This window comes from Nyctereutes procyonoides, unplaced genomic scaffold (genome assembly GCF_905146905.1).
Source record: "Nyctereutes procyonoides isolate TBG_1078 unplaced genomic scaffold, NYPRO_anot_genome, whole genome shotgun sequence".
In the NCBI taxonomy this organism is placed as follows: Eukaryota; Metazoa; Chordata; class Mammalia; order Carnivora; family Canidae; genus Nyctereutes; species Nyctereutes procyonoides.
Window position 1 is genome coordinate 6565366 of NW_026575155.1, and position 22818 is coordinate 6588183.

Here is a 22818-nt window from a genome sequence, read left to right on the forward strand (position 1 = left end):
GGCTTCTCTTGGTTATGATGTCAGTATTTACACCATTAACATTGGAAAACACTACATATCAGGGTTTGATTTGTTGTTTTGTTGAGTGTGCTGGAGAAAATGTTAACAATACAGATTAAACATAAAAGTGTATCATTTCAATAGCCTTAACATTCGAATAGTCCTCAAAATTAAGGAAATATCTCTCCAGTATTTGAAAAATATTATTTGATTCAGTAATTTGCTTACATCATTGACTAGCAAATGATATTCCCACAAAAATCTTTTTTAATTTCCGTCTTACTCCTAACATAAATAAAAATATCAGCCAGCATTCATGCCAGAACTAACTATATGCACTCATCAGTCACAACCCTAGGTTAGCTTTAGATACAAGAATTTGCCAAAAATCACCGAAAGCATTCTTCAGGAATTAATTATGTATATTTTATTATAATTTTGTAAATTGTGTGATACACAAACTTTCTATCAGCAAAATTTATAACAAACTTATGTACATATTTATCTATGTACTTTTTTTTTTTCTGGAGAGCTGGTGGTTAAACTTACCAGCATACCACTAATCAGAGGTGACAAATGGCTAGCCCCAAGGTTAAGGGGACCATTGACAAGGTCGTGACCACATAGTGTTCCTGAAAGCAACAAACAAAAAGGCAAAATAGTGTCTTAACATTTACAAATTGTGAGGTTTCACATAAAAACCTGGGATTCCTAATTTTCTTGAAAGATGGAATCTGGCCCCATTATATGCTCCCACAGCTAGAGCTGAGGTGCTGTGGACCTTCAAAGGGTGGGCAATACTCTCAATTTGCCACTATCCCCACTGCTCCCTGGTGTCTCGCCAGCCCTCACCCTCCACTGAGCACCAAGTGTCCTTCCCCCCATGTATGTGCTGTGGATTTTCTCTGTTCCTTATTTATCCTCTGTCAGTGAAACCTGAACCATATTTTCAGGCCAGAAATAAATCAGGCAAGCTTGATTTATTACTAAATTAACTTTCCTCTTCTATTGATTTAAGTTCCATTGATCTACAATTATTTCTTACAAGAATCACTTACAACATTTGTGAAAGAGCTTTGAAACTATTCAATGCCACCAAATGGAAGATAATGCATATGAAGATGCTCATAATTTCTAAATCATTTAATTTTATACTTTATTAATAAAAATCCATTAAAATTCAGTTTTTTACATTTTCAGTAACTAATGATAGTAAATATATTTATTATTCATCCTTTCACTTATATTCTTCTTGCCTTTCCTTTTCCAAATCATCTTTTTCCTTGTCTTTTTCTCTCACTTTAAACTTACTTCTCAAATACAATGTCAGTAATGAGGTCATTGCATTGTTCTATTAAAATTCGTACTTTGATCTTAGTTTTGGCCTAATTTAAACACTGACATTATGGACTCATGCTAATTAGCCTGAGTGGCCAAATCCCCCACCAATTAAGTGAATGTGGATATTTCAGGTTATTTCAGGTGCCCTATGTTAAGGTTAAGAGAAAAATGTGGTAAATGTGATCTGAAATCATGAACCCCAAGACGTCCTGAACTGTATAATAAAAAATCTTTCTTCCCATTATGACATTATAAATGCAATTATGTTTCTAGTTCCTTGCATTGTGAGTTTGGTCATTTGTATCATGATTGCCATGGATTCTTTACATTCTATCTTGGTGGTAAATTGAATCTCTGCAAGGAAAATTTTCCTTTGTACACTAAGGTCAGTTTCCTTTTTTTGTTTTTTTTTTTAAATAAGTTGCCTTGGTTCCTTTTGTCATCACATCTAAGACCATTTTGTGTCAACCATGTCATACAAAATACCCTAACTTTCTAACTTTCCAGAATTTAACATCAAATGGAAAAAATTTTTTGTAAATTGTATGATGCATAACCTAAAAAGAGCCCTAAAAGATCTTTTGGTAATTATCTGTTAGTAATATGAGCATTTTTGCCCATAAGAATAACATTATAAATGATTCTTAGATTCTGCAGGCTAGCCCCTAGTAGTGTTAAATTCAGTTCTAATGGTGTTAATCTAAGTTCTTATTTCTGGAGCAGAAGGATAAAGGGGAGAGGGCAGATGAGGAAAATGAGGAGAAAGGTGAAATGGTACAGAAGGGACAGTAAAGAAGTCAAAAAAATGAATAAATGAAAGAGAAAGGATAAAGAGAGAAACTCTCCAGGTTTAGGGCTTGCCCTAAGCAAAATTTTGATGCCAATATGCCATTGGTTTTTGTGCTCTCTGGTTTTCATTTCTGTATCATACTCCTCAAAACCTAGTGCTTTCATTTGGTGAAGGTCCTACCCTAACCCAGCCTGTTCCACTCTCGAAACTCCCCTTTCACAGCGCTCAAGTTTTTAGCAAGATTTTTAGCAAAATATCAGTCTAAGAGAATGTAATCATTTTGTGGAACTCACGGTCCTAAAGCCTCTGGAATCCTATCCTTCTCTTCTTAGGGGAATTCTAGTCAATGTAATGAAAGGAAGCAGAAAAAAATCAAGGCAGTGTTTTGAAGGAAGATGTCTTCCTTGGGGGTCATCCCCCTCTGCTGAGTCCTTGGTGTGCACTGCTTTCTCTATTTCTGACCTGACATTTCTCCACAGCCTCTGGCTGGTTCTTAAGACCTTCTGGACTCAAGTAGTTTTGTTTGTTTGTTTTGGGTTTGTGTTTTTTTTTTCCGAGTTTTTGTTTGTTTCTTTCCTTTAATTTTGTTTTTCAAAATACCTCCCATGGTTGGGCAGAGAGTGGAGAAGAGAAGGCTGGTTGTAGGTGTGGTTCTGTTGTGAATAGGGCTGGGCAGACAGGTGAAGTTGTAGGTAAGGGTACCCAAGGCCTTATTTCCAGATTCCTTGTTCACCTTATCCATAGTTGGCCACAGTTCTTGGTGTTTGGAGCCTGTTTCAATGTTAGTAAATGAATGTGACCACATAGCTTTTGTTGCTTAAAATTGGGATAGTTTCAAAGTAAGAAAAGTAAGGAAAAATGCTGGCAATGCTGGCAACGTTTTCAATACTGTATGCCTTCAAGGATGACTTCCTGTTGAAAAGTGCCATATCCAAGAAGGAGATGTACATACATGTTTGCCAGCCTTTGTGTAACAACATAATCTTCTCTCTGGGTTCACTTTCCCCATTGTTGTAGATGAGTAAGCTCTGCTCCAGTGATGGACCCCTGGCCTCAGCATTGATACGAAGCCTCTTCAGACCACAGATAGCCAGGTATTCCGTGGGGAGAGTGTTGGTACCACACAGAGAAAGCTTTAGGTCCCGGACCAGTGTGAAGTTCAATAGGAGGCCCAGTGCAGATGTGTCCGTGAACCAGATGGTCAGATGGCCATCGTAGCTGGTTTGCTCTATTGCAAAAGGCAGGACAGTTTTGCAGCTGCACATCAAGTTGGCCAAACTATAGTCACAGTCCTGGACATCTGCAGAGCAACTGCAGTTCCGAATGATGTTTTCCTTTGTGAAAATGAGTGTGCTGTTCTTCTGCCCTCTTGTGAAGCAGTGGAGTATGAAAATGCCCAGTGCACTGGTCAGAAGGAGGCTGTGCCCAGAAGGTGGTGCCATTCTGGTCTCAGCGGGGGCCGGCAACTATGTGTTTCCTCTTTGCAAGCCAGTTCCCTGAAGCTCACCTGAAAGAAAAGCATACAGGCTGTCATTAAAAATATACAGCTTATAGGGTGCCTGGCTGGCTCAGTCCATAGAGCCTGTGACTCTTTTCTTTCTTTCTTTCTTTTTTTTTTTCAAGCCTGTAACTCTTGGGATCCCTGGGTGGCGCAGTGGTTTGGCGCCTGCCTTTGGCCCAGGGCGCGATCCTGGAGACCCGGGATCGAATCCCATGTCAGGCTCCCGGTGCATGGAGCCTGCTTCTCCCTCTGCCTGTGTCTCTGCCTCTCTCTCTCTCTCTCTCTCTGTGTGACTATCATAAATAAATAAAAAAAATAAAAAAAATCATTTGAAACAATATATTAAAAAAAAAAAAGCCTGTAACTCTTGATCTCGGGCTCGTGAATTTGAGCCCCATGTTGGGTGTAGAGACTACTTAAGAAACATGCCACTGATAAAAAAGGAGCCCCTGAAATAACCCACAATAATTTTCTCTCTCATAGTTTTATTAAAGGCAGGCAATGCATGGAGCCCAAGTGCAGAAATGATCTTTGCTCAGGGCCTCAGGAGAGGCAGCAAACAACCTGCTCATCTGAGTTATAAAACTTGTTGTGATGTCTGCCGACAGGCTAACACACTAACAGCAAGCAAGACAGGGTGCCCAAGATAAGACCCGATGCACCCTGTCTGTGGGCAGGGATTTTGTAATGCTTAGAGTGTGCACATTCTCCAAACATTGTCTTCCTTGTACTGAATCCCTGGCAACCCCTGAAACCTGCACATTCCCTCCTCCCCCTCAGTATCTGACTTTCTGGAATTTAGGACACAACAGTTCCGCGTTGGATTCAGTTCCCCAAGTGCTACCTGTTAAACAGCATAGCATGAATACCAGTGAAACATTTAGTTAATGATAAACTTTAATTTCTAACTAGACAAACATGCCCCCCCATCATATTAATCTGTTTAGAGGTCCATTGATACTTCCTGCTCTCCTACAAATGTGAAGTATCAGAGTAGATTTTTAACTGTATTGATGGATAATGAACACGCTAACACGCACCAATTAATCACAAGGAACTTGCTCATCTGCTCCTTCTCCAGAATAAATGTTATAAATTGATTTTATCAAATAATTTAGTGTAGGCCTCCAAAACTAAGCAATATATCATTAGCGTTCAATGATCTAAATAGGGTAGGAGTGCATACATAGTTGAAGGAGCAAAGCCAATGTCTGATCTGGAGGAAAATGCCCTAAGTACCTGGCATATCATAGATACATGGTCTTCTTTTATGGTGAGCTTGGAATGAGACATACATTATGAAGTAGGGTCAGGTTTTAGTCTTTCAAAAATAAGGACATTTCCCCTGAGTGAGCTGATGCCTGACCAAGAGATACAAGACCAAAGGTACAATTCAGTTCCTCTGAATTGACCAAAGACATAGTTGAGTTAATCTGCATGTACAAAGCACCATGGGTTTGGCAAAATACTTAAAATAAGACCTCTGACTTGGAAAGTCCAAGGTTGGTGACAGGGCCCCCGCAGGAAGTGCTGGGGAGGGATAGGTGGGTCAATCTGAGGAGCTGAACATGTGTCCAAAGAGAATGGTGACAGCAGGAAAGGGGCGAGGTGGACATGCTACACTTAGGGTGCAAGATGAGGCCATGAGGTGGCAAAGCAAGGTGAAGAGAAGTCAAGGGAGGTAAAGCTAAAAATGCCAGGGTCAGGTAGACGGGCTGCAAGCACAAGCTCATCAGCAGGTGCCTGGAGAGCAGGGAGACTAAAAATAAGCTGAGCCAGGTATACGTGAGCAGGTGAGATATTGGTTCACAGCAATTATAACTCCATTCATTCAGCAAACGTTAATGGGGAGTTCCTCAGGCAGCAGGCACCTTGCTAGCCTTGGGGACACAGCCCAGAAGACAACGAGCTGTTGGAACTTGTGTTCTAAGGGAGTTGATTCTGCTTCCAGGCCTTTCAGGTGAGGATTGAGGGGCTGCAGCAGTGGGGAGGAAGAGGATGCAAAGGTAGAGGAGTCAGGTAGGATTCAGCACTGGCCATGTGCCAAGGGCAAGCAGAAGAAACAAAGACAAATAAGACACATACCCTTCCCCTCCAAGGGCTTATTGGCAGAAAGCGACAAATAAGGCGGAACTGAGAAAGGCCGATTGAACATATGTGTAGTTATAGGGACATAGCAGAGAGCTAGGTTAAAGTCCATTTGAGGGGCTGAGCATGGTACTTTATAGAGTTTTGTGTTTATTTTGAACTTGGCACAGGGCTTTCTTAAAGGCTATATTCATTGGTTCATTTTGTAATAAAAGAAGGGCTTTGAGGAATGCATAGGGTCAGATTTCTTCCTGAACACAGGGTTTAACAGTTTTAAATAATTTTAAAATGTGGTGGTGACTACCCCACTTAGTAAGGAGCAGTGACTAATTTGTTAATTACAAGATAATTTTAGATAATCAGTTGTCCCAGATTCCACTGGAGATTTCTGGGACTTCATGCCCTGGTAACCCTTTCATCCCAGAACTAGGAAAGCTGTCAGCAATATCCCTAGCTTGCTCTGACCCCAGCCCAAGGGGACAGGGAGGTGGAAGAGAATCTATCCATCAGTCTGGAGCTTGGTGAGGAACATGTCTACTTTATTCTTGCAGGTGCTAATACCTTTCAGAGGCATTCATGGAGGAATAAAAGAGGTAGGAAGGGAAATGGACATTGATTTCCTGAAATGAGTGGGGCTGGAGATCATAAAAGGGACTTGTGAGCAGTTCCCCGGGCCCTTGGGCCCCCCCCCCCTGCAGTCAAAGCCCTGGCTGGACCTCAGGGTGGGCTTTCCCTGCCTTCTGGTTATCAGGGCTGGAACCAGGAGGCTAGATACATGAAGCCTCCTGATAGAGCACAGAATGGGATAGATGGCCCTGGTAACAAGCTGATGGGGTTTCCAAAAAGATGCTAGTTGGAGATTTTTCTCCTTCAGCTTTACCCTGGACTACTTTCTTTAGATTTGTTTCTTTAGATTTGTTAATTTGTTTAGATTTGGATTGCGAACACCCTAGTTTCACTATGCATTTACTCATTTGTGGGCAGATTCCAGTATGGCATAAGGAGAATGGGCACAGATACATCACCCTGATCCTTTTCCTCCCCTAGCTAGGCCTCTGACTGTTGTGGGGGTGGTACTATGGGGAAAGAAACTTTTTCCTCTGGGGGTTGCCCATCTTGTTAGAAGGGAAATCTTGATCTACTGGTGACCATAATCTTATCTCCAGAAGGGGTGAACTTGCCTGACAATGAAGCTAGCACAGAGAAGAACAGACAAGAAATGGAGAGACATTGCTAACAACCTTTTTTGAGCACTGGGATCAAGCCATGCCTGACACCCTTCCTTGATTTTTGAAATATATGAACCAAGTTTTTGTTTTTGTTTTTGTTTTTCCTACTCAAACCAGTCTGAATTGGATTTCTTTAACAAGCAACAAAGAAGACACTGACATTTGGTAAACTTTTTTTTTCATTCATTCAATAAACCTTTGTTGAATACTTGCTATATACCGGGCACTGTGCTGGAAACTGAGAATAAAGGCAATGAGAGCTCCCTCAGGGGTTCTACACCAGTAGAAGAGACCCCTGAATCAACAACCACAGCATGGTGTGACGATCATTATAACATTTTGTACAGAGTGTTAAGTCTACCCCTAACTTTGCCTGGAAATGGAAGGTGTCATAAGCTTCATGGAAGAGGAAGTATCTGAGGAGGGCAGTAAAAGTGAAAAAAAGAAAAGGAAAAGTTACCTATGTAATTATCATAGAGTGATCAGAGTTTGAAAACCCAGGAGTAGGGCAGAGAGATTGATGGGCTGTGGGGATGGCGGTGCAAGAGGGGAGGTAAGTGGTCCTATGGGGTGAAACCTTGTGACTTGCCCTGACACATCATTTTCTCAGCATCCCAGCTTTTTGTGTGCTCTGTCATTAGGACTTGCCTCCTATGTCCTAAGATGAGCCCTCTCCCCACCCCCAGGATGGGCAGCGGCTTAGCAGGGACAGGGGCAATTTGACGTGTCTGTGCTATTCTGCTTGTGTTGTGCTGGAATCTGCCCACATGAAAAAATACATAGTGGACCTACGGCAAAGGTTGATTTGCCCCTTATGTGGCGGTGTAATGCCATTAAGGAGCTGTGGGGATGGGGAGGGTGTGCTCTTCTCCACATGGTCATACAGGGACTCAAGCTTTCATCCATAGCTCTATCATCTCCTGGGCCTTTGGATCCTCTACAGAAATTTTTGTTCACATTTCACCAACCAGAACTCAGGCACATGTCAACCCCTCTCTGCAGGCAGTTTGAAGTCCAGCATTATGCCAAAAGAGGAGAGGATGGATGGCATGGGTACTGGTGGGCGCCAGTAATGACCTGCCTGGGTTGTGAGACATAATAAATGGCTTTATGCAATGATGACAAACGACCCGGTGGTGTCAATCCACCTAAATTTTTCAGGCAAGGTGCAGAAAACCATATATGATCATTAAATCTTCGAGCCTTTAAATCACTATGTTGAAAAACCACAGCAACTATTCAGAATCAGTTCAACTATTAGTTTTGTTCTGCAACTGAAGAAATCTCAACAGCAATTAATACCAGCAATTAGCTGGATAAAAGCAAAGATTTCCGAATTGAGCAGATACAGACATCAGTTACTTCAAAACAAGTTCCACACAGATTCCTCCCCAATCTAGGATTACACCCAACGTTTAGATAATGTTTATACTTGGCTCCAAAAGGAATGTTTCAAACTGCACTAGTTCTGTTTATAAGAAGACATTACTAGTAAGGAGATAGTGTGTCTGTCGGTGGGAGGATACTGTTTGGACCATTTGCCCAGAACAGATTTGAAACCTCTTGAATCATGATGTTTTGAACTTTATAGTCTCAACACAAAAGAGAGAAAATACAATTGTGGAATAACAGAGTGGAATTCCTCGGATTCTAACTGCAATTAAAAAATTAAGAGTGATTTCAAGTTTTTCATTGAGAAGCAAGTTTAATTTGACATTAAAAAGGATTTTTTAATGGTAGAAAGGTAGAAAGACACTTAGGGAAAAGACTCCATTGAAGAAGCTGAAAAATAAGACCATAGACTAATGAGATGCTCCAGCAAGAAACACATGGTCTGAAAGAGAAATCTGAACAATAGACATGGGAAGAAAGACAGCTAGTGGCCTGGTACCCCACGAAACCCACTCAAAGCCAGGACTTGGGGAGCTAGGTTAGGATGATATCTCTCCCAAATGCAGTTCTCAAAGCGTGTTTTTGCAAGTCGTTGAAGATTCTCAGGGAGCGAAAATGAGGGAAATTCCAGGAAAGGTGACAATTTGGAATTTGGGGTGTATCCCACAAAGTGAGACCTACACCTTACTCTGGAAGTGTATTTTATCCCAAAGGTGCCCAGTGCTGCTAACCCTGAGAGCAGTAAGATGGCCTCACTCACCCCAGGGGTCCAATGAATTGAATTGCCCCAGGAGTTCAGCAGCTACTCTGGGATCAAACAAGTAGGCAACTAATTATAGGGCAATGAGATTGATGAGTGATTTTAAAGTCACAGAGCAAGCGTTAGGCAGAAGGACCCGGAAAAGACTCCCCAAATGGGTGCTGTTAGGGCCAGGCATGAGGAGAGGGCAGATAGAACGATCACTTGAGCAAAATCTCAGAGACTGTAGTGCTTGGCACATCTGGCAGGGTGTGGGCAGGGCAGGGTTACACAGGACCTTGCCAGCCAAGCTCAGGGGTTTAGTCTCCAAACCCTACTAATCCTCACCCCATCAATAAAAACTTAAAAAAAAATCCTCCCCAATAGATGAAACCTTTTATTTGTAAGAACATTATAAATACCATATTTCTATATTATCTGCATTGTAAGCAATACATGAAGAGTAGAATTTTTAAAATTTGAGATGAGGCACAGCGGTTTAACGCTGCCTTCAGCCCAGGGCCTGATCCTGGAGACCCGGGATCGAGTCCCATGTCAGGCTCCCTGCATGGGGCCTGCTTCTCCTTCTGCCTGTGTGTGTCTCTGCCCCCTTCTCTGTCTGTCTCTCATGAATACGTAAATAAAATCTTTAAAAAAATAAAATTTGAGATGAATGAAAGCTGGAGGATGTTCAGCTCTACCCCACTGGCCTGGCTTGTGTGCTCCCTTGGATGCAAACACCCCCTTTGGAGGCCCCTGGAAGAGGCAAAAAGGAGGTGCTGAAAGTTTGTAAGCAGGGCAGACCTGTTTAGTTCCCTGTATAGGGAAGGTCATTTAGGCGCGCTGGTCAGAGATGAAATTGGAGTCGAGATAGAATACAATTAGTTCTAAATAGCAGAACTTTTTTTTTTTTTTTTTTTTTTGTATTTTCTTTCTGCATTTGCTGACTTCTCACTCCAGGCTCTCCAGCTAAATCGATTTCGGTATCCAGAATCCTGGGATGGGGCAGGGGACTGAGGAAGGAGGATTCAGCAGGCAGGGGTGAGGACAAAGCTCCTGCCCTGCTGTGGGCATGCAGCTGGGGACACCTGCCTGAACTCCTCAGGAGGAACAGGTGGTGTAAGAAGCAGGAAATCCCAAGTGGGCAGCACTGGCAAGCATTCGGTTTCGTTCTTAGCATCCCATCATGGCTTGCCTTGGACTCTACTCCTGAAGATGCCCATTCTGTCCCCGACAGCCCTGAAAAAGGCACAGTTCATTTTCTGAGTCAGGAGCCTCTGGGTGGTTTTGTTAGGCTGGCAGTGAGACCAGCTGCTGGCAAGACAAGTTCTAGGCAAGATTCTGAAGTGGGTACAATAGCTTTCCCATCCCCAGGGTCCCCTTGCTATGCCTTCCCTTAATTCCTTGGTCAGGGCTCATCCAGATACCTGGTGCAAAAAACCCACCCTCATATAGGATCCTAAATGGCATTTGGTGAAACCTTAATATGGATTTAAGTAAACACGTTCTTGCTCAAGGGTGTTTGCACTTTGAGCTTTATCCCTACTTGTCCCTTGTTAGAGGGAAAGCAAGGATTAAATAAGTAGGGGAGGAGTGTGGGATGGGGACTCGTCTCAAGGACCCCAGAACTGAGAGATCTCCTGTTCTCAGGTCTGGTTTCCATTCATCTGTGGCTATACAATCACCCTTCCCAGGCAGGCCAAGGAGGAAGGGCAGGCTCATGGCTCAGGTGGATGAGATGCTCATGGGGGACCCATTAGGTGCAGGACCTTGAGAAGCTCTTTGAGAAAAAGGATTTGGGGCATTTTCTTTTCTTTGGCTCTGTCCCACAAACACGCTGCAGGAGGCAGGTTACAGATAAACACTGGGAAAGACGATATTTAAAAGAGGAGTGATAGCTTTGTCATTTAATATTTGAAATCTTAATAATGTTGAAAGCCACATTGATTTGGGTCTCTCCTCAATGTTTTCTTACTGTGATAAGTGTTGTCTTTTCTTTCTTCACATTCCACAACAGCACACCCCCTAGGAGCCACTGAATTTTCACATGCCTTCCCAATGTCTACTTCTGGAGGCACCACCGTGTGCACACTCTGTTGATGAAGGGCACTTCCCTGTCACTGAACTTGACACAGTTCACTGTGAGAAGTACAAAGTGGAGTTCACCGTGATTCTGAGGGATCGGTATCTTGTTGGATTTATATAGTAGGAGCTAAACTGTTTGCTATCATCTGATTTATTTCCTCATCTAGAAAAAAGCAGAAACAAAAGTTCATGCCTCCATAAGATGGCACTGAGGCAAAATTAGCATCAAGCATGCCATTTGGGTCTCCAGAGGACACAATTTAAAGTATTTTTGTGATGGTTCATGTTCAACTCACTGTGCATGTGGGCCACTCAGAAATGACTTTTTGAGTCATTTCTCCCAACGTGGTATGGGGATGATAATCCCTACCACACTAGGATATAATATGAGTAAAGCAGGGTGCATGTGGAAATATATAGAGTCTATTAGTGCTATTCATGAAGTACTATTACTACTAAGTATACTATGATATACATAGTATTATAGTACTACTTATTAGCCAAGATATTTTGTAATGTCAGAATTATAATGATAATAGGGATAAATTAACATGTTCTATCAGGGCATCCCAAAAGCCACCCCAAAGGAATAGAAAGTTATTGTTTCTTTTAATGCACTACTTACTACTTATTCAAAAATTTGAATAAAGAACAGGCTCAACGTAAAGCAAAGATGCCTCTTTGCACCATTTTTCCTGTAACAAATAACTCTGACTTACAAATATTCTTCTGTAATTCTGGGGAATGGGAAGCCTTGAAATCATTAGTGAGCACATCTAGTAAATGGAAAGAAGTGTCCAGCGATTTCTGCTAATTTAAATGCGTGTAAATGTTTAAAGGAGCAGCAGGGTATAGACTTTGATTAAAACAATTTCTCTCCGGTCTCTTCTTATTCCTGCTAGATACTGTGGGGGCTGCATAAGGGTTGCATGTCCTAATCCCTAGAACCTATAAATGTTGTCTTTCAGAGCAAGAAGGACTTTGCAAATGTGATTAAGTCAAGGATCTTGAGATGGCGAGATCCTGGATTATCTGGATGAGCCCAAGGTAATCACAAGAGTCTTTCTAAGAAGAAAACAGGAAGAGACAGAGAAGAAAAGGGCAACATGACAACAGAAGCAGAGATGAGAGTGATATGGCTACAAGATGAGGAATGCCAGCAACCACTAGAAGCTGGAAGAGACAAGGAACTGGTTCTCCCTTGGAGCCTCCAGAAGGAATGAGCCCTGTCAACACCTTGACTGTTAGCATAGTCAGACTGCTTTTGGACTTTGACATCCAGAAACATAAGAGAATGAATTTCTTTTAAGCCACTCTGTAGAAATTCGTTATGTAGTAATAGGAAACTAATAAGGAGGTTATGAGGAAACTACAAAACACCCATATCACACCACCCTTTGGACCAAACGCACTAGCAACGCTGTTTACAGCCCTACAGTATTTGCTAATTGTTTCTTGTGTCTTATTACTCTCACCAAACTGGATCATAAATAAGCTCTTGGGGTAACTGTATCCTCAACTCCATTACTTGTTTTCTGAAATACCAAGCTCAAAACTGTCCAGAGTCGTCATGCTGTTTGGACCCAGCCCAGCCTAAACAGATGCATCTGGACATGTCTCATGAATTCACAGGGGGGCCTGTATCCAGTAGTTATTTGCATGTGTGGAACTGTCAAGGAAGATAGAAGGAAGCGTGAAGATGATGTGTGAAGGCCTGGGGCAGGGATGAGTGGAAGGACAGGATGGCACTTGTCTTTTCTCAGCCCAGACTAATTAAGGCCTTGGGCTGAGTCCAGTGGAGCTGTAGGCAGAGACTGCACAGACTGCTCTCAAGAACTCTGAGAGGTGGGGCACAAGTGGCCCTATCTGGGTGACAAAATGTGGCACCGAGCTAGGGGTAGAGTCCTTCCCACTTCTGCATGGAGTGCAGAGCAGCTATGGCACAATAAAGAAAGAGGGGCAGGCAACACCACTTGGCCCTTCCAGGAGGACAGACTGGAGATTCCCCTGGTCATTACGCTTCAAGTAGTGAATCAGTGGGGAGCCCTATGGCTAAGGCAAGGGACAGTCAACATCCAGTTGTGGTGGCGACAGAATCAGGTGAAAGGGTAATTTCTGAGCACGGGTAAGACATTCCTGGGGACTCTACTATGTCAAACCAGTGGTAGGAAAGGAGGCAAGGACCTGTATCAGGTAGGTGGAAGCACAGACCAGCAAAATACAAGCGGTTAATGTTCATTTAACCGTATTTGTGCTCATTGGTTGGTTGAAGTCAGGATTTCTTCAAGGATCCATGGATTACTGCTTTGAGATTAAATGTATTTAATAATGGAAATGGGCTCAGAAGCTTCTGGACTGGACTAAGAACCAACTTGAACCAAATGAAAAGCAGGCATTTTGTTTTGAAAGCATTGAGCTCAGCCGGGTACTCATTTCACCTGCTAATTTGCTAAATTGGATGCTGGACCCCTTGCTGTTGGTATGCTGTGTAGGTCAGGTTTCTGATGTGACAAAACTCTAGTCTTTTTGTTTATGGTTTTTCCCCCAGTCCTTAGCACAGATATATAGAGGCATTCCATAAATATTTATATTACCCAAGTGGATCCCTACATTAGCTAAGCCAAAGATGCATTCATTGATCCTTTGCTTCTTCTTTTACCTTTCACCTCCTAGAATTGTGGAGTGCATCACATTATCAAATCAGCAAACAAAATTCATCTTTTTTAGAAGGAATTTTGGTGTTTAGCCTAGCCGTGACAAAGCAAGCATATTGAGACTTTGTGAATGGGTGAGAGGATGGGAAATATGAACTTGATATCCTAAGCCTTGTCTATGAGTCCCTGCTAAAGCCATTGAGTGACACCTGGCAAAAATCCTATAAAACATCCCCAACCTCTGTGGCTTTACCAATGAGTGCCATCTAGGTTTGTAGTTGCCTTGGAACTTTCCTGTAAGTCTGATGGAGACACAGGGCGAAACACATTCGCCTGGAATGGGGACTATGAGCCCCAAGTCAAGGCCCCAGATCCCTGTCCTTCTACCTCACTGCACACACCCATCCAGGCCTTATGGGAAGAGTGAGCAGAGTTTGTAAGCATTTATTTCACAGATAGCCATGAGCATTAGAAGCCATTGCCCTAATTGCTCCCGGTTGAGGAGTTATAATAACCCCTACTGCAAACTTCCCCACAACCCAACATTTAAGCACCCAGTTTTTAAAACTATCCTGTAACAGCTTTGCTGAAATTACTGGGCCTCTATTATATGAGTGTGAGGTTGCCAAGGAGAATGAGTCAGAGCAATCCCTTTGCTAAGAGATTGGGGGGGGGGGGAAGAAGCTTGCAAACCTTTAATATTTTAATTACCTGCTTCCAAAACAATAAAAAAGGAGTAAGCTCTTCCACTTAGTGTTATACATTATTACAGTCCCATAAAATGCCTTGAACTATTTCCTCACAATGTAAGCCTTAAGCTTTTCCCTTTCATCTGTATTCAACTATTCCAACAATTTGATTTTAGAAAAGTAAGAATTAAATTTCCTTTAGTGGTTTCAGTTAGAAATATTGGAACCAAAAGCAATTTAAACCCTGCTGCTTTCTTTTTTAAAAAAAGATTTATTTACTTTAGAGAGAGAAAGAGAGTGTGCATGTGAGCAGGGGGAGGCACAGAGGGAGAGAGAAAGAGAAAGAGAAAGAGAGAATCCCAAGCAGACTCTGCACCAAGCCCAGAGTCTGACACAGGGGTCGATCCCACAATCCTGAGATCACAACCTGAGCAGAAACCAAGAGTCAGCCATTCAATCAACAGAACTAGCCAGGTGCCCCAAACATTGCTGCTTTCTTAAAAGATTTGTAAGGGTCTTTAAATGCCTCCTGGGAATGATGGCTAAGGGTAATGTGGGATCCTGGAAGAGAAATAGGGCATTCTAAGGAAATCTGAAAAAAAAATGTGGACATTGGTTAATAATAGTAATGTACTGATATTAGTTCATTAATTGTGACAAGTGTATATAGCATAATGAGGTGAGATGTAGCAATAGGGGAGACGGGATGTGGGGGGCACATGATAGTCTCTATGCTATCTGCACAATTTTTCTAAGACTAAAACTATCCTAAAATAATTTTTTTAAAAGAATGCCTCCTTATTTCATTGACTTCTTGAAGATTACTTTTGTGACAACAGCAGAGCTCCAGTGGATCATCTGGGCATCACAATTTGGGCCAAACTGAGTACCCATGATATGATGTCTAGGCGTGACTCCAAATGAATTCTTTAGCCCTTTTGGCAACAAGAAGATTCTGGCTTTCTTAATGACCTTGGAGGCCAGGCAATTCAGAGACGCAAATAAATGGGAAATGATCCTTTTAACTGGAAGGGAGAGGCATCAGGAAATATTGTGGGAGGAAGTCCTGAAAGGGCTTGTGTGTGTGTGTGTGTGTGTGTGTGTGTGTGTGTGAGAGAGAGAGAGAGAGAGAGAGAGAGAGAGAGAGAGACTTCCTTCATGTGGCTTATGTTTTTCCCTGTGTCTGGGAGTGTTTTCTATTTCCCAACTGCTAAAAAACCAGCCTCGTCTCAAAGCATCTTTAAATCCTACCTGTTGCATGAAACTATAGTAGCTAGGGACATGAATGGCTATTCTTGCCTGCCTCAAACCTGGGCTCCTATAGGGCTACACCAGTCTACCATAAAAGATATTAAAAACAAGCTCCTATAAGTAAATCTGTAATTGTACAGAGAGAGCCCATATGTTGTTTGTGTTAGATTTTTAAGCCACTCCAGTCAGGCTTCTGTTAGTATCACCTCATTAAAACCATCGTCCTCAGCTTTCAGATGGCTCCCACCCTCCAACATGTCCACATCCAGTGGTTAATTTCCTGATCTAATTTTGCTTGCCCTCTTACCACTATTACTCTCTCTTTGAGCAAAGAACTTTCTGTTCTTCCTTGACACCATATTCTCCAGTTTTTCCTGCTACCTCAGTGGTCGCTCCTGCTCAGTCTCTCTGGCATCCCCCTTCTTCCTTGTCATTGTTGGCTGCCTCTGGTTCAGTGCCTGGCTCCCTTCTCTGTGTATATCCACTCCTTTACTGATTGCATGCTAATCTATGGACTTCAATATTGTCTATATGCTGATGATGAACCATCTCCCAAACTGTTCCTGAGCTTCATGCTCATATATCCAGCATCTTACTTGCTAGCTCAACCTGATAGAATATTCAAGACACCTCAACTTAACACAACTTTTGATTCCCATGAGAGTTCAGACTGCTTGTTAGAGAAGACATGTTATTGTATCAACATTTTACCACATCGACATTTACTGCCCCTCAGCCTTGTGTTCACACAACTAAACCAGCTAACTATAGGAAACATTAATAACCGATGATGTACTTCCAAATAAGAAACGTGGAAAATACATTGTGTTGAAAGTTGACTGAAATTAGGAACTATACATATGTTTTATTGATTTATAATAATATTTAAAGATTGCTTCTCTTGTGCTGGGTATTCTTCAAAGAACTTTTACATGTTTTATATCATTTAATCCTTGCAATCATAATAAAGGTAGATATTGTGGCCCCATTTTTATATCATAATATGGAGACACACAGAGGTTAAATGGCTTGCCCAAGGTCACAGTGCTGGTAAGAAACAGCTAAGATTTGAACCCAGGCAGCCAAATATGCTCTAGGGAGTCGTGGTGGACATCACAGGGTTACTTTCCATGCCAGGGTCACGCTCCTACTCAAAAGCCTCATATTCTATCACTAGACTCTGTGCCCTTTAACATAAAGGGTATTTAGGAACCTCATGCTAGAGGAATAGGAAACAAAGACACAAACATTTCAGAAACACTTTTTTAAAAAAGAACATTTAGAAATTAGATTTAAAAATAAGGGCATCAGTTGAGTGCTAACTCTGCATGTGGGACACAAACTATCTCAGAGACTGAGCAAATGGGAAGACTTCACTAAAATGTGTAGCTACTGCATTTCTGTCCTTGACACAGGGCCTTGTGAGAATTAGTTAACCAGTGATTGCAAACCCTTGAAGCCTTTCTCTTGAATGACTTGATCTATGCTCAGCTAATCAGATCATTGAGGTTCAGACCCCTAGCATGCCATACACTCCCATGTCTGTGCCCTTAATCATATACCCTTGGAGCCATGTGACTTGTTTGTTCTTCTGACACTGATACAGAGATGTGGTCTGCTGAACACTGGATTTTAAAAGTTGATTGTATACCAGCTTTAACCAACACAAATATTGGTATGGAAAAGAAAATTGGGAAATCCAAGTCAGCTGTGGAAAAGCACTCATTTCCATAAACACTTTATTGAACCTATTATTTTCAGAAAATGCCCAATTTCTATAAAAAAAATTAGTGAGAATATTTTTTATTCCTTCAAACATATTGCATTACTTGGTCCAAAAATAAAAGTTAAAAACTTCCCAAAGATCACTGTTTTCATTAACAAATTTTTCAAACAAATGAGGCTGGATATTTTTGGTAGTTTTTGAAGACAGGTTTTTATAGGATATTATGCACAACTTTTCTGAAACATTTCCTCTTCTCAGTTCACACCAACATACTTACTGCTAAAAAAAATGTCCAGAAACATGCTTATTAACAATAAAATTTATGCAGACTGTGTAGGGCTATAGGTTTGAACTAAAAAAAAAATCCCTATCCTCTTGCCTTCAACTACAGTATTTATCAAAATTTTTCACTTTTAAATAAAAGGACACATTTTTTAAAAAGTTAACCAATCCATGGCTAATGCTCATCTAAGCATACTTTCTTCTTATCTTTCTATGTTTTCCAGTGAGCAGTGTGTAAAAAAGCAATAAATGTAATACTGTTAGATAAAAACAGAGCAAAGGAACAATATAAACTGATGTTTTGAGAGTTCCCAGTTTTCTCTGTTTGGCATCACAATAAGGAAAGAGGTCATCTCGTATGTAATTATGATTTCACATTGAAGATGGACAGGGAAATAGAGCCAAATATTTTAAATAGAAACAAGAAGCCCAGGTTCCATGAAGATGTCTCTTATATAATATTAGCCTAAGTGAGTTTATCTGCTTAGAGACTAAATGAGAAGACCATTTCACTCTTTGCTGAAGGCACTAAAACATTTCCTTTTAAAGGCAAAATCTCAGTAAAGAGCAATGCATGTGCCTGGAAGCCTAAAAAAAAATTGTTTCGTGGTGAAAGCCACCCGTAAGCGTACATTATGTTCAGGAAATGTAAATTCTGTGAGAAAAAGGGGTAGCCCAAAGTGGCTCCTCACAGGGTCACAGAACTTGCCTGCCAGGGAGCAAAAATTCTGAAGCTATGAAAAACTACCGGTCATGCTAGACATGCTTTTCAAAAAAGAACAGAGGAAGTACTTACATCTCAGAGTTCCACCGTGAGGGTTGCTTTTCCAGTCAGCAGACCTCTGCCTGATTCTTCACTCTGGCTTGACAGCTGGTTTAATCTGCAAGGCAGGATGGAATGCGTGGTCTTGCACTTGCTGTTCTTTTCCGTTTTCAGAGGGCCAATGGCCCTGGTCGTTCCCCTGGCAACCAGGAGGAAGCTGCCGGCCCACCAGCTTCATTACCCACACAGCAGGAGGGAACCTGCTTTGGTGAGTGCTGGTGACTGTCTTGGAGTTCTACAGTGGAAAGTTTCCAGAAGAAAATAGGGAAAGTGGTGCTGTGTGCTGACCCCAAAAGGCCAACAGTAATGAAAGAAATTCTACTGTAGCGGGAATCGAATGGGCTAAGTGTAGAGCATGGAAATTCCTATATGCTTTTACTTTCATGCTTTGTTCTACTCTTTTTGGCCTGATGGATTGTTATGTATGCAAATGCCTGAACTAGGGTAAAAACTGTCCTCTTGTGGTTGTGTCAAAGAGAAAATGAACTCATTTCAACTCCAAAGATGTCCTGTTCTCTCCCTCTTTTTTTTTTCATTCACTTTTTAAGAGCCACAAAGCAAGGAAATATGTAAAAAATATTCTGTATATGTTACTGATGAGGGGGTCAGTAAATACTGGAGAAATCAGATGGATGGTGGTGATGGAGGAATGTCTCACTAATGAAAAACACGAGGGAAACTAAAGCAGTTGATTTGTAATTACCCAGAGATTGATTATCTAGTATTTTAAAGAAGAGAGAGCTTCTTTAAGGAAATTCATTCTTTTTTTTTTTTTTGTATTATTTATCTAGTACACCCTTACCATATACACGTGCTGTGCCAAGAGCTTTAAGGTACAATGGAAAGAAATGTCATTGGGACTGCCTGGGTGGCTCAGTGGTTGAGTGTCTGCCTTCAGCTCAGGGCATGAGTCCTGTATTGGGGTCCTACCACGGAGCCTGCTTCTCCCTCTGCCTATGTCACTGCCTCTTTCTCTGTCTCTCATGAATAAATAAGTAAAACCTTAAAAAAAAAAAAAAGAAAAGAAATGTCATAGTTCTTGTCTTCAAGGAAGCTATAATATGGAAGGGGTAGTTATATAAATTGATATGAGAAATGTTTGAAGGGAAGTACAAAGAAAATACATGGGAGTTACAGGGAAGATGGAGCTGCTTGTTGGCAGGGAGATTGAAGATGTCTTTGTAGAGGAGGGGTAGCATTTGATCTGGGCCTTCAAGGATGGCTAGGATTTGAGTAATTGGATATAAAGAAAAAGGACAATAATGCCTCATAGAGTGAGTCTTTGGCCAATGGAGGATATGAGCTGATGGATGAAGGTTTCTTCCTCTCTTATCCCATATAGTCCTGACACCCAGGTCATCTGGCATCTTAGATGATCCATGGGACCAAGCTACTAAAGCAATTAAGAATGTTGCTAGAGCAAAGGTTTGAAGATGGGAGAGTACCAAGCCTATTCAGCTCTTTGAAGGCCAGTGAATCATAGTCTGGAGGAAGGGGATTGAGAAGAGTGAATCCACTATCCTCAGCATTTAGTTTTAGCAAAGCAAACATAAATTCTACCATGTGAGAACAGACAGACATGGACTTTGGCTCAAATCATGATTCCACTACTTTCTGGAATGTTATTGTTTAAAATTCATGAGCCTCAGTTTCCTAATTTACAAAAGGGATAGCAATACTTCATTGAAAGGTTGAGGTGGGGATTCGATAAGATGATATATGTTGTCAGGAATCCTGAGAGTAGAGGAAAGGAAAGCTGACCAAGCATAGCCCAGCTGTCCCAACTTTCCAGAATAATTGTGGCTAATACAGGAGTATGACACACTGAACCTCTGTCCCAGTGCCTTTCTCTCTTGCCTGCATCTGCAAAATATGTAAATTGCAGTCTTCAACTACTGTTGCTGCTGCAGCTCCAGATAGGATTTAAGTTTTATTGATCACTTCTCCTTGATCTGGAACTAAGTCACATGGAGAGAGGACCATGGGACTTTGTTTAGGAATTGAGTTCAGTGGGGAATAAGAAGAGAGTTCAGCATGTCTCTTGCTGGCATCGGCCTCAGCAGAATTGGCCAATGCAGGAGCTAGTGCTTTCTGATAGGCTTGCTTCCTGGTCATGGCAGATGTGTGTCATGACTTGGAGTTGATGTCTGTGGTCCTGGCTTCCTGCTGTAGAAGGTGGCCTCTTACTTCAACTTCCTAATTATGGAAGAGGCAGCAGCTCCCTCCACAGCTTAATTCCCTGGGGACTTTCTGAGTTCCACCTGGGGCCTGTTCAGCCCTCCCCATGACTCAAGAACTATCTGTATGTCTTAAGAAATTCCTTGTTTTTTAAACCAACTAGAGTGGACTCCGTTGTCTGTAACCAACCTGAACCCTGAATGACACACCAGGGACAAGTTCTGGCCAATACCAGATGAGTGGCTGTTTGCTGGTAACTGCCTCCTCTGCTGCTTCTTCCTGGGTGAACACAGACAGAGATTGCAGGAGCAGATCCTGTCACTGAGGAGGGCAGAGCAGGACAGTGGAGCAGCTTGGCGCCTCGAGGACATTGCTGAATCCCCACAGCCACTCTGGACTGTTCCGTCTGTAGGAGAAAGATACCATCACATGCTCACAGGTATTTTATAACTAAGAGAAACTACATGAAGCATTAAGCATGAGCTGTGCACAAAAGGAGCCATGGACAATGGTGACTGTGGTCAGTATTACTCTTTGTTAGGACATCGATGCCTCCCAGGACCTCTTGCTGACCGGGGGACACTGGGACAAAGACACAGAGCGTGAGGAGATGGGTTCCTCCCTGGAAACCTGAAGGTCAAGCAAACAGCTGCTGATGAATATGACTGGATCTGTGTGTGTAGCATGTAAAACATTTACAACAGGGTTTATATCTCTATCTTTCTAAAACCTTCACTTATAAAACATTTAGTGTTGGTGTGACCTAGGTCACACTGTTTAAGGGGATTTAGCAAAAATGAGTTTGGGAAAACTAACAAAACCCCACCTTAGGCTGCCTGCTTTGTTCAGCTGAGGAGTCAAAGGTAGTGGACAAGTGTTTGTTCACTGCGGACTTGAATTCTAGTTTTGCCCTTGACTAATTTTCTTTCTTTCCTTCTTTCCTTCTTTCCTTCTTTCCTTCCTTCCTTCCTTCCTTCCTTCCTTCCTTCCTTCCTTCCTTCCTTCCTTTCCTTCTTTACTTTTCTTTCTTTTTCTTTTCTTCTCTCTCTCTCTCTCTTTCCCACAAGAGCAATACAGGCTCCCAATAGCACAAATAACACTCAGTGCACTTATTAAGAGTGAAATTCTACACACCTCTCCAACTTATCCTGCAGAAATAATGCCAGCTATAAGTCTGCGTTGAGGCAAATCTTGCTTTGTTTTCAAACTTTAGTATCTGCTTTGATTGTTAATTAACATGTTCATTCCCTAAACTCTTTTAAAGCAAAGCCTCAAACTCCACTCCGTCCAACAGCCTTTCTCCACGTGTTATCATCCAAAGTTTTTCTTACCACTCCATAACCACCTCCAGATCATTACCAGTATCTTCTATTAGGATTTACACCATCCTGGGCAACTTCAGGATGCATCTCAGGTTTTCTTTTTCCATCCCAGGTTCTTATATGTCATTCAGAACATCCCTATTACTCCGTTTGCTGCAGGATACTGAGGCTTGTGTCCTCATCTGTTAGCACTGATTGTGCTCTAGACCTTGTCATCAGCATGTGGCTCTGTTCCACCTTCAAGTTGTCACTGTTTCCTTTTTGTTCTTTCTCTCCCCCCCCCCACTCCTGTTCTGCTTTACCCTCATGGAAATGTCTATGAGGGCAGTGCCTGGGCTTCACTTCATCTGTTTCACCCACTCTTGACTCTGTGATCACCTGCTTCCATGCTGCTTTCCCCACCACTCTGATGACTCCCCACCCAGCCCTTGCTGTACACACCATACCAGGCCAGACCTGGATTGCCCCCACAACTGCCTTCTCAGCTCCTCTTGTGGAGAAAATGCAAAGATCCATAAGTTCATTAATGCTTGGCTTTCAATGGACCCCTGCACTATCTGACCATCCTTCCAGTCTGCTCTTGCTCAGTGGCTTTGATGACTCTCCTCTACTTATACTGAATATTCATTCCTACCACAGTGCCCTCATGCTTGGAAGAGGTCCTTGCATCTTATTTTCTTGGGAGGAGCCAGGAACCTGGTCTCCACTTTTAAATCACTCTGTTCATA

The 22818-nt window shown here is 42.0% G+C and overlaps 1 protein-coding gene across 1 annotated transcript; it reads right to left on the minus strand.

Annotated features, from left to right (window-relative positions):
• Positions 1–467: 467 nt before the first annotated feature.
• Positions 468–18694, minus strand: CUNH21orf62 (chromosome unknown C21orf62 homolog). Its single transcript, XM_055313608.1, has 2 exons — positions 18564–18694; positions 468–3638 (listed from the first exon to the last, which is right to left on the minus strand). The coding sequence occupies exon 2, from the start codon at positions 3571–3573 to the stop codon at positions 2914–2916; it is 660 nt and encodes a 219-aa protein (XP_055169583.1). The 5' UTR covers positions 3574–3638; positions 18564–18694; the 3' UTR covers positions 468–2913.
• Between the last annotated feature and the right edge of the window lie 4124 nt (positions 18695–22818).

What these genes read in the sequence shown, in the direction of transcription:
- CUNH21orf62 (XM_055313608.1), bottom strand. Translation starts at nt 3,573, where the DNA reads ATGGCACCACCTTCTGGGCACAGCCTCCTTCTGACCAGTGCACTGGGC.